The sequence below is a fragment of the Triticum aestivum genome, chromosome 5B, assembly GCF_018294505.1.
Source record: "Triticum aestivum cultivar Chinese Spring chromosome 5B, IWGSC CS RefSeq v2.1, whole genome shotgun sequence".
Lineage (NCBI taxonomy): Eukaryota > Viridiplantae > Streptophyta > Magnoliopsida > Poales > Poaceae > Triticum > Triticum aestivum.
The window spans coordinates 553,528,190-553,540,317 of NC_057807.1; the positions used below are offsets into that span (position 1 = coordinate 553,528,190).

At 40.6% G+C, this 12,128-nt stretch overlaps 1 protein-coding gene across 1 annotated transcript; it reads right to left on the bottom strand.

Annotated features, from left to right (window-relative positions):
- Nucleotides 1-4,961: 4,961 nt before the first annotated feature.
- LOC123113158 (manganese-dependent ADP-ribose/CDP-alcohol diphosphatase) lies at nucleotides 4,962-6,839 on the bottom strand. Its single transcript, XM_044534310.1, has 2 exons — nucleotides 6,650-6,839; nucleotides 4,962-6,187 (listed from the first exon to the last, which is right to left on the bottom strand). Exon 2 carries the CDS (start codon nucleotides 6,083-6,085, stop codon nucleotides 5,126-5,128), a length of 960 nt encoding a protein of 319 aa, XP_044390245.1. The 5' UTR covers nucleotides 6,086-6,187; nucleotides 6,650-6,839; the 3' UTR covers nucleotides 4,962-5,125.
- Between the last annotated feature and the right edge of the window lie 5,289 nt (nucleotides 6,840-12,128).

A 12,128-nucleotide genomic window follows, 5' to 3' on the forward strand; every position in this document is an offset into this window, starting at 1 on the left:
TTAGTTTACGGAGTGGGTACTTACTACAGGGTTGGGAATTTTTGTAAACCTGGTTTTTATGGAATTTGCAACGTTTAATTGTTTTTCTCAATAAAGGGTTGCACAAACTATATCAGGCGCATACGAAACCGAACTGAGGGTTTATACAAGTTTTCATTTGATGTGACTCTCTTCTTTTTCTAAATATAAGATCTTTTAAAGATTTTAATATTCACTCAGTTTGCTCCGTATGTAATCTATGTTAAAATCTCTAAGGGCAAGTCCAACGCGAGCGCTAAGCAAGGGGCGCCAGGGATTAAATCCTACTCCCTCCGTTCGAATTTAGATGACTTGCATTTGTCCACATTAGAATGCATCTATACTTGTATAGTGTCTAGGTACATCCGTTTCTAGACAAATGAAAGTCATCTAATTTGGAACGGAGGGAGTAGTAGTTTTGGCAGTTTCCATATTTTTCCCGGTTTGTTTTTTGGCATCGATGCCCAGCGAGGAGTCGGACGCTTGAAAAAAAAGTATAAAATCCAGCTCCTAGCGACCAGGCGCTTGTGCTATGCAGTAAATCTTTATTTTATTTATCTTAAGCGCCTCAACTAGCATCTGTGCATTGTAGATGCCCCTAACCAGTCTTATATTTAGAAACGAAGGGGGCACATTCGACGTGCCATATTGTGGGTTGAACTTGCTTTATGTGGTGATTTCAAGAAGCCAAAAAGGGGGGGGGGCATGACAATGAATTTCTTCCTTTGGGACCTAAATCAAAAATACAATTCGAGGCAAAAAAATGCAAGAGTTTTTTTGCCATGCTTATCACATGCACATGTTATTGGCTTGAACCCTAAACATATGATCATATCTAGAATGTTATGAACTTGCGAGGATTCTAGCAATATATATGTCCATGCATAGATGACCAGTAAGGCACTGGAAAATTGATATGATAATTGACAAAAAACAGATGCACACCCACCGATTACAGACCTTCCAGGACAAGAATGGAAAGGATGAAGCAAAGAGCGGTGCCAACTTCTGAGGGAAGGGGCGGAAATCATGAAGAAACCACCAAATGAAAATATACTCTAGAATTTTCTACTCCCTCCGTTCTTGAATATAAGCCTTTTTAGAGATTCCAATGCGGATTACATATGAAGCAAAATAAGCGAATCTACACTCTAAAATAGGTCTATATACATTCGTATGTAGTCCTTGCCGAAATCTCTAAAAAGACTTATATTTATGAACGAAGCGGGTATTGGTTACAACTAATCTAGAAAATCTTACTATAGAAACTCTATTAGGGTATTTCTTGCATTTGTGGATATATATACTCCTTCCGATCTTTTTACTCCGCGTATTAGATTTTATTCAAGTCAAACATTGCAAAGTTTGACCAACTTTATATAAGAAACTATCAACATCTACAATATCAAATATATATACTATGAAATTATATTTCAAAACGAATCTAAAAAAAATTGACATCGTGAATATTAATATTTTTTCTATATGTTTGGTCAAAGTAAAGATACTTTACTTTGAACAAAACTTTTATGCAGACTACAAAAGACCGGAGGGATAACATAACCCACATGGCTAATAATGCTATACTTATACACTTCATATTTGAAAGCGCAAACATTTGGATTGTATAACAGCACACTTCGAGTTACAATGTTGGTTGTGGTTAGAATTGCAAGTTAATGCATGTATCATCAAAAAATAAAGTTAATATTTAGCGAGAAAATGATCTATGAGAAGATAAAAATATTTAGTATATATAAGTGATGGTTTGCTTACCATTTTACCTTTTGTGGCCCGTGATTCGTCGAAGTAGAGTGACTTTATATTATATTCCTACTTACTTAATGACATCTTATTTGTCGAAGGTGTCAAGTTGTAATTTGCTAAACATTTAATAAAAAGATTGTTCGTAGTCACAGAATCGAGATTTGCAAAACACACTAGACTGGAGCAACCAGACCGAAAATAAAGCACATTTGCCCTTGTGTTGCTCGATCAGGTGACACTCGCACCCAAATTCATGTCACCTCCAAATCATACGTACTCGGCAACAGTATGCGCGTACCCAACATCAACGTTAAAAGATTGGTCTGGTTGATCGTACAAAGTATTAGAGCGGAAGGACACATGAATGAGCTAAAGGTGGAGCCATGCTAACTTAAACTATGTGCATTGCTTAGTGTTATGAGTTGTGTTATTTATGTACTACGTGCATGCCAAAAGTCCACTACTTGATGCATACTTTCATATGTCATCATTATTTCTAGGCATTCAGCGAGAAGTGTCAGCCAACAACTTAAACAAAGTAAAAACAAAGAAGGAAGAAATTTCTTTGTAAGGAAAAATGAATCATGGGAGTGGATTAACAAATACAAATTTGAAAATCAAATTAATATAATGCAACTATCTGTAACATAACTGAACACAAAAACTTCTAGTTTCTCTAGCCTTCTCATTCCCCATATACTAATATAATAAAATAAAAAAATAACAAAAAACAAAGTTTTCTAAGGAATAGCGAATTACTAGCATTGCTAAGACAATGAAAATAACTAAAACAAATAATGATGAAATCTGCACACAATTTACATAAAAATTGTGTATAATATGCAAAAATAATTACTATATAACAGTGAAATTGTTGCAAAAGTAAGTTTTCTAAATAAATAATGAATTATTGGCATCAATATTTGATCCATGACTTCCGTACTACTCAAAAATAAAATAATAAAGTATTCTAACAAAATAATAACTAAAACAAAATCAAAATAATGAAGTTTTCTTCTAAAAAAATAATGAATTAGTGGCATTGGAATTACCCTTTAAGAAAAAAAGTTACATAAAAACTAAAACTAAGTCAAAATAATGAGGTTTTGTAATGAAGAAAGAATTAGTGCAATTGGTATTACCATTTAAGAAGAAAGAAGATGAAAAAAAATCTAAAACGAATAATGACAAAATGTGCACATAATTACATATTTTTTAATATGCAAGAGTAAGCATATAATAGTGGATTTTTTGCAAAAGAAAAAAGAAGTTTCCTAAGTAGTAATGAAGTGGACGGGTAAAGTCTAAAGACATGAAATAACAATCATCAACAATCGCACCTGTGATAGAAGAAGAGTTCCCCTCATGCATGGTTGTGATCACATCCATATTATCTGAATTGATCGCAATTTTATTGCAGCCAATCGGGCAAGCTACATTCAAACCAAGCATCAAAGAAATAGCCTCCGTTGTGAATGCATCATAACACACATCAACTCTTTCATTTGCAGCTGTAATAAACTTCCCATCACTGTCTCTCAAAACAGCACCAACCGCAACTTGCATCGAATCAAGCGACTTACGTGTAGCTAAAGTGTACCTGGTTTTATGTTATGACCATATGTCGCATGCCGGTATCATAGTCTCCGGGTTTGTACGTCTATGTGAGCAAAAAAAATAATTCTTTCTCCACTTATCGTGACATCGAATCTAAACAATAAGACAAATCAATAGATCAACCATCTGTACATCGATGAGTGATGTGCCATGTGCTACCTCCACGGCCTCAACATCACAATCCTAACATGGACAATGGATAGTACCGTTGCAAACATGTATGGCACAAACCAGTTTGAAGGTTGGGTATTTTTTTATCGGGTTGGGTGGACGAGGAATGATTGCATGTGGTCATTATTATTGTTTAACGGACTTTCCACTTCAAGTAAGGATCTTGTTCCTTCTAGCAGTGGCGGATCTAGGATTTGACAATGTGGAGGCAACAATGAACAACATTACAATGGCTAGAAAAAAATACACTACACTACACCAAAAATTGTATGATGGACAAACATTGCACTAGTGAAAAAAATGCTAAATCCGCCAATGCCTTCCAGTAAACTCACTTCGGAGGGCTTCACTTTGCAATTACAATGTACTTGAACTCTTTCTATCAATGGCAATATACACAAAGTATTTGCGTATTTGTAAAAAAAAAAGCATGATCATAAGGACAGGAAGTGAGTGAAAGGCAAGCCATTTTCTAAGTAAGCACGTAAGCCATTTGCTAAGTATACACCCGTGCAATGATTTGTCTTGCACGTTGGCAACCATTATCTTGTTCATTTTGTGGTCTCCACCATCTACTACCACATTTCGGGTTTATAAGGGTCACGCGTATCTCTAGGTCCATGATTTAACCAACGTAATATGAGTTTTATATCATTGGAAACTTCAAATGTTCTATTTTCTAATGGTATAACTTTGTGTATACAATTTAATTATATTGATCAAATTAGCAATGTAGGGATACACGTGGGCCTTTTAAACCGGAAGGGAGGCAGTATTTATCACAAGCCTTGAGACCAAGGAGCAAGAGAATCTGGAAAAACAACCAAAATTAAGAGCTAATGTTATACCATATGGATTATATTTGCCACCAAAAAACACTGTTGTGGATGAGCAGAACCCCACTTACCGCAGATCAAGGAGTAAAAAATGACATCGCCTATGTCGGTAGCAAATATGATATTCCTTTTTCATCTATATGAAAATACGTGACTTTACTGTTTGAAGATTCGCCATGTTGCCTTTTTTGTGCTTTATTATTTGCATTTTATTTTTTGTTAGGATTTATAGCATAGTCTAAATGAGATCATAGTCGGAAGTATATCGAACAGTGCAAAAATATTGGAAACAACTTGTATTTGTAGATCAAGTAAATATAGTTAAAACACAAAAGATCAAGCTAATCATATGTCACATTATAATTATAAGACACCAAACAACCGAAGAAGTCATGAATGGAGTACAAACACTGAAACCATTAACGTGTTTTCAATCCAAAACAGTGTTGCATTTGCTAGATTTACAGCAAAGACTCATAAATAGTTTAGATAACACATATATTAGAGTCCAACAGTATGCTTCATTCAGCAGTTCACATGGGGAGGTAAGCATTACAACAGTTACATTTTTCTTTATCCACCAGTATCAATGTCACTTACATTTAATAGTATTGCCAGGACAAAAGCCATATGAATTTTCTCTCAATGACAACACCAAAAGTCAAAATAATAAATTCATGTGGATTTTGCTTCGCAAAACAGCTCACTGCGAGGAGTCAAAAACACATTTCAGTGTCCGCCATTCCATCAGAGCCTACAAGCAATAGCTTGTCAGGATATGCTTCGATGTGCCCAAACGCACTGGTGCCGGGAGGACACTCCAGCGCCGCCTCAAGGGTGCGATGGTGCACGCCGTGGGAGTCCACAGAGTAGCCACCTTTGTGGTCGTGCCCGGCGAAGCAGGCCTTAACACAGTTGTACTGTCGAACAACAGCCATCACCTCATCATAATTCCACATGAGGCATACCGGGGACGCTGCTACAGGATCCAATGGGAGGTGACTGCACAAGACCACATTCTGCCGACGCTCCGATGCATCCCGTAGGACATCACTGAGCCAGGACAGCTGCTCCTTTCCAACCGCGCCATTGAACATCACGAACCGCTGGTCGACGCCCACCAGACCCTCGGGGCTGTTCTTGTCGGTGTTTGGGTTCTTTTCTTCAAGGAGCCTCATTGCTGCTGCAGTCACTGGATGATCACGAGGCCAGCCAAGCGTGCTGAAGTCATAAGCATCCAGAACAACAAATCTGTACTCATGACACGGCGAGAAGTCATAGTAAGCACGGTCAGAACCCGTTGGCATCTTCATCAAAGCCACTAGCTCGCTCCGAGGAAGATTGTAGAGGCAATGGTTGCCAAACATGTGGTAGGTCGGGCCTTCGAACTTCTCAAACTCGCCGAGGACCTTCTGCACCGCCCACAACGACTTGTCCTTTGGGCATTTCCCGTCGACGATGTCACCGAAGTTGATGGAGAACTCGACACCACCTTGCTTGTTCCACGCACTCACAGCGCTCTGGAGGACGTCGATGCTGTGACGGTAGTAGCGCGGGATGCCAGCGAAAGAGTGCCCGTCCGGGATGTCGGCGTACTGGACATCTGCAATGACACCAAAGGTAAACAGGGGCTTGTGGGCAGAAGCATGGAATAGCCCGTTCGTTGCCGCCATCATTGAACTTTGGTGTCACCAGACCTTCGAAAACCTCCCTTCTTCTTGTTGTCTGCGAGGAACCGAACCTACATACAAGCAGTGAAAAGATCTCTGCGCAAGAACCTACAAGAGAAGCCAAGCAATATTTGTTCAGGACTCTGTATCGGTGAGGGGAATATTACAGAGTACAGAGCACTCTGTTTATCAGAGCAAAATGTAAAGCAGATAGCAGGCTGGATAGCAGTAGCATAGCAGTAAAAGTTCCAAGTTATTCTTGTTCCAAGATTATAGTCTACAGTTTCAATTTCCCTTTTCAATCATTTCCACTGACTATAGATGAGACCAGCTCCAAATACTGAATGAACACTGCAGCATTGCACACTAGTGTGCATCTCATGCAATTTCCCATTGTCAAGCACCGGGAGCTAAACCCTGGCCTGAATTGCTGATAAAATCACTTAGGCGACCCGCCGTAGCCGAAACTAGCGATTCGCACGGAAGGGAATACGCAGCCGAGCTGTATGTGATAGGAGCCTACGGACTGTGACGACCACAGAAGGAAGGAGGCAGGGGAGGATGGATTACCGGCGCAGCGAGGGAGTCGGGGCCTCGAGGGTAGCCGGACTCGGGAGCTGGTTTGGTTGCTCCCGGATCGGAGGGCGGACGGCGGAGAGTCGGAGCCTGGATGGGGAGGGGAAGGGGCGGAGTTAGGATCTTGACGAAAGCTTCTCTGCTCGTCTCCGTCGGTTGGGGAGAGACGAGACGGACCACACGGGCGTCCCTATGTCTCGCGAGGCCACAGGCTCTTTTTCTGTTTTTTCTCTGTTCTACTAGTTTTTTGCTTTATTTTTGTACTTTTATTTACACTTTAAAATATTATAAATATATACTATATTGCAAGAAACAAAAAAGGCAGCCCAGTGTATGTAGCTCCTGCTTGCACAGGGTCCGAGAAAGGGTCCGACCACTTGACTTGAACCCGTGACCTCATGATCACAAGGCAGTAGCTTTACCACTACGGCAAAGCTCCCTTTCATATTGCAAAAACACTCTATAAAAAAATATTTGAAAAATGTTGAACAAGTATTTAAAAAATGTTGAATGAGTATTTGAAAAATGTTGAATATGTATTTGAAATTTTTGAAAAAGTATTTGGAAAATGTCGTACAAGCATTCAGACAATGTTGAACGTGTATAGAAAAATGGACGCGTCTAGTGGGCGGCCGGTTGCCCACTAGTGCGATCGAGCGGCCGGCGAAAAAAGGTAAACCCCTGTCCCCCGCGGTACAGAAAAGGAAGGGGACATGCGGCCACCAAACCAAGCAGATCGAGCGCCCAAACCCCAACAGAATCGCTCCCCCCCCTCACGTGGCCAGCTGTCCCCAGCTAGCACCGCCCTTTTTCCTCCTTCTGTATAGCCGCCATGGCAATCCAAGAGTAGAAGAAACTACTTCAAGAGCCATATCAACGGTAGAAGAGGGTCCAAGGCCCTTCTCCACGCCAGAAGGGATCCAAGGGCCTTCTTCCTCCTCCTGATCAGGCAAGTAAATCCCCTTTGCCCCTCTTCCTCCTCCTGTAGTGCATCTGTAAACCCCCTTATCCATGGATCTATCAGCAAATCCATGGAGGAGCTGGACATGCAGAAGGACTGGATCTGCCACATCCCCCTATTGTCAAACATCACACCCCCACCCCCACGCCCCCACAAGTGCATCTGCACACTAAACATGGTTTGAGATCAAGTTTAGTAGAAACTGAACATGTTTTCTAAACTGTAGGTGTTCAGCTAGCCAACTAAGACAGATTTTCTGGCCAACTAAAACATGTTTCTAGCTAACTCAATAAGCAAAAGTAGCCAAAAACTAAAATGCATTCTACCAAGTTGTAGTTATGTTTACACACATTGACTATCCAAAGAGTATGTGTAACTAAAAATGCATATATGTGCAACTGAACATAGATCTCAGCCAACTGAATCATGTGTTCTAGCAACTCAACATGCATGCTAGGCAGACTGAACATGTATCATGAACATATAACCTGCTTTCTGAGTGAACACTTTAGATAGGCTTTAGAAAAGCTGAAGTATGTGCAATAAAAAACATGTTTTCTGGCCAACTAAACATGCATGTTGGCTAAACTGAAAAATTATATCCTGGACAACTGAGACATCTATTCTAGGCAACTGAACACATTGGCTGACCAACTGAACATGCATGTTGGCCAAACTGAAAAAATGCATCCTGACCAACTGAGATATCTATTCTAGCCAACTGAACACATTGACTGTCCAACTGAACATGCATGCTGGCCAACTTTAAAAATGCATCTTGGCCAACTGAGACATCTATTCTAGCCAAAACCAAAAATCTGTAGTACGACAGCAAAAACACAAGAACTTTTATCCATAACTAATGAAGCCACAAACCATATTAAAATAGTCACGCATATAATCTTGTCCCACACATATATTCTGGTCCCACACCTATTGCAAAACTATAGTGTAAAAATATATTCAATATACTAGAAGTAAAAACAGAAACGACTATAATCTGTCATCCAATTCTTCTTTCTTCTTTCACCTGAATTTTCCATCTCAAATGTAGCATCAAATTATGTCCAAATTATCTGCAGAAAAATCTGAATCAGCTCTTTGCCAAATAGAAACCTGCGGATCATTGCAACAAACAGAGGGAAAAAGTCAGAAAACTCTGTAGTAAAAAGAAGACATGTTCTTGCCAACTATTTACTGCAAACTGTGCAACTAACATAACTACTCTGTGCAAACAAAAAAATGCATAACTGTTATAATAAAGATTTTGCTATAGTCATGTAACTTTTGCAACTAAGATTGTCATAATGGTGTGCAATTGCCTATTTACTAAGTTTTTAGGTTGTCTGAAACACTCTTTCGTGGTTAACAACTGATGACATCACTTTATTTTTTTATGTGCAGGGACTGTGTGGCAGTATCCAAAAAAAGGAAAAAAATGCTTGATATCAATGAGCTTCCTCATGATATGGATCAGCAGCAACCTAGCATACCACAAGGAAATTGGACAGAAAATGGGTGATCTGTTTACTACACGCAGACAAGTCGTGGTGTGAACCCTATGGGCCATGACAATGTGGCAGGACAATCATCAACCCATGATGCCCCTGTAGTGGTGTCTTTGCGGTCAGAGAGTCATACTTTTGATGACACAGGAACCGCGGCAAATGTTCCTGGTCCAACCAGGACTGAGCTAGGAGTTGGGGCTGTTGATGGTGTTGGGCAAGGAGAAGAAGGAGAGGATGAGGCTGGTTCTCAACCTATGAAACCCTATGTTGGCATGAGGTTTGACAGCTCAAATTGCTAAGGAACACTACAACAGCTACGCCCTACGGATGGGTTTCTCTGTCAAGATGAACTCCTCTAGGTGGACACCTCACACCAATGTATTGGTAAAACAGCAGTTTTGCTGCAACAAGTTCAAGAAGCCCAAAGTTGATGATGGAGGACTTGAGGCTCCTCTTGTCCTAGACCATATTCCAGATCCAAACTTGTTGAAAGTGATGAGGAAATGGAAGATGAACCTCCAATCTTTGCTGAAGAGGAGGCTGGTCCTAGTAAGAAAAAGAAGAAACAGAAACGCGAGACAATAAAATAGACTCAGTGCAAGACAAAAATGTTGGTGAAGCTGATAGATGGGCGATGGAAGGTGACGCACTTTGTTCGTGACCATAATCATCCGCTGGTGAACAAACCTTCGTTGTCCAAATACTTGAGATCCCACCAAGGCATCTCACTTGATGAAAAAGAGATTTTGCGCATCTTGTATAACTGCAACTTGACTACAGGTGTGTTTCTATATCCCTTACATAATTAAGTTTCCCTCTAGACAGTCCAGTGTGCAATTATTATGGTACTCCTATGCAACTGAAATGTCTTGATTATGCAACTGGTGTCCAACTTCCCATGTTGTTTCTATATCACTTTGGTGTGTTATGCAACTAGATTACCTTCACTGTGCAACTACACAATGTCATGTATGCAAAGCGCAAAGTGTTTTTAAAAAGGTGCAGCTAGGTGTCCGTTTCCTGCAATTATCTTCTGTGCCAACACATGTCCTATTACTGTGCAGCTGGATGTGCGCATTCGTGCGACTAAAAAATGATATATTGTGTTTTTGTATTATGCAGGATGTATGATGCATATAATGGCAGAGTTCTACGGATCTGAGATGATGGTGCCATTCGGACCAAACGCAATAACAAATCTGTGTACAAGTTTCCGTAGAGATGACATAAAGGAGGGTGACATGATTGAGAGAATTGCGCACTTCAAAGATATATAGAAAACCGCTCCAGACTTCTTCTATAAGGTAAAATATGATGAAGAGGACAGGGTTGTCAACATATTTTGGGTGGATGGCTTAGCTCGAAAAGCGTATGCTGAGGCGTACCACAATTGCATATCGTTTGACACTACCTACATGACCAACATGTATAATATGCCGTTCGCACCCTTCATTGGAATAAACCGACATGGCCAATCTTTCATGCTCGGTTTCGCGTTTGTGAGGCAGGAGTTGGCATTGATCTTTGATTGGGTCTTCCAAGCATTCCTAGAGGCTATGGGTGGCAAACCTCCTGACAACTTCATAACCGATCAGGATGGTGCAGTGAGGCAGTCAATAAAGAACATCTTTCCAACCATCGTGCATCGCTGTTATTGATGGCACATCATGAAGAAGGCACAGGAAAAGGTTGGTTGGTTGTGCCGGAATCCAGGGCTCTCTAATGATTTCAACTACTGTGTTGACTTCAGCTTCACTCCAGATGAGTTTGAACAGAATTGGGCTGGGTTAATGATGAAGTACGAGGCTATGACACACACACACACACTTTGAGAAGTTGTATGAATACAGGTCAACTTGGGTGCCATGCTAATTCAAACACAGGTTCTTCCCCTTCCTACAGTCTACATAGTGTAGTGAGGGATTCAATGCCGTCCTAAAAAGATATGTGAACCCACACAACTCGATGCTGAACTTCGTCAAGCAATATGAAAAAATTCAGAACCACATCCTTGCCAAGGAAGGCTACAATGATTACAGGACACAACACCTTGAGATTGAGCTGTGGTTCAAATTCCCAATAGAGAAGCAAGCTTACGAAACCTACACTAGGGACCTTACCACAAGTTCAGAGAAGAGTTTGAGCTGATTGGACATTATAATGCGTTCCAAGTTGGTGCTGATATTTTTGAGCTCAGACCGAATCAGGAATTTGTTGCCAAATATGGTTCTCGAAACTACTTGGTGCAAGATAGGGTGGAGGAGGGTTCCTATTTGTGTGAGTGTTGTAAAATGGACAAGGACGACATCCTTTGTTGCCACATCTTCAAGGTGTTCACTCATATTGGAGTTGATGTCATATCGGAAAGGTACCTGCTAAGACGGTGGATACCTACCGTTGTACCTAGTGCGCTAGGGACTGGGTATGAGCAACCGGATGAAATGCCTCCTCAATCAAAGAAGCAGATAAGGGACAGGAACATGATATACAATTTTCGGAAACTAGCAAAGTTTTCTAGTGGCTCTGATGCAACACAAGCTATTGTATACAAGCATATGCGCGGAGCACGTACCGAGATCGGCCACCTGAACAAGTCCAAGAAAAAGAAAAAACCGGCTGCCGCTACAGTGCCATCAGATGATGGCAACCTGCTACATCTTGAGCTTGTGTTGGTTTTCCTTGAAGAGGAAAGGGTGATGCAACAAAGTAGCGTAAGTATTTCCCTCAGTTTTTGAGAACCAAGGTATCAACTCAGTAGGAGGCTTCTGAACAAGTCCCACGAACCTACACAAACAAACAAAGAACTCGCAACCAACGCGACAAAGGGGTTGTCAATCCCTTCACAGCCACTTGCGAAAGTGAGATCTGATAGAGATAATATGATAAGATAAATATATTTTTGGTATTTTATAATATAGATGCAGAAAATAAAGATGCAAATAAAAGTAGATTGAAAGCAAATATGATAAGAGATAGACCCGGGGGCCATAGGTTTCATTAGTGG

Coding starts and splice junctions, on each gene's coding strand:
- LOC123113158 (XM_044534310.1), bottom strand. CDS start 6,085: ATGATGGCGGCAACGAACGGGCTATTCCATGCTTCTGCCCACAAGCCC.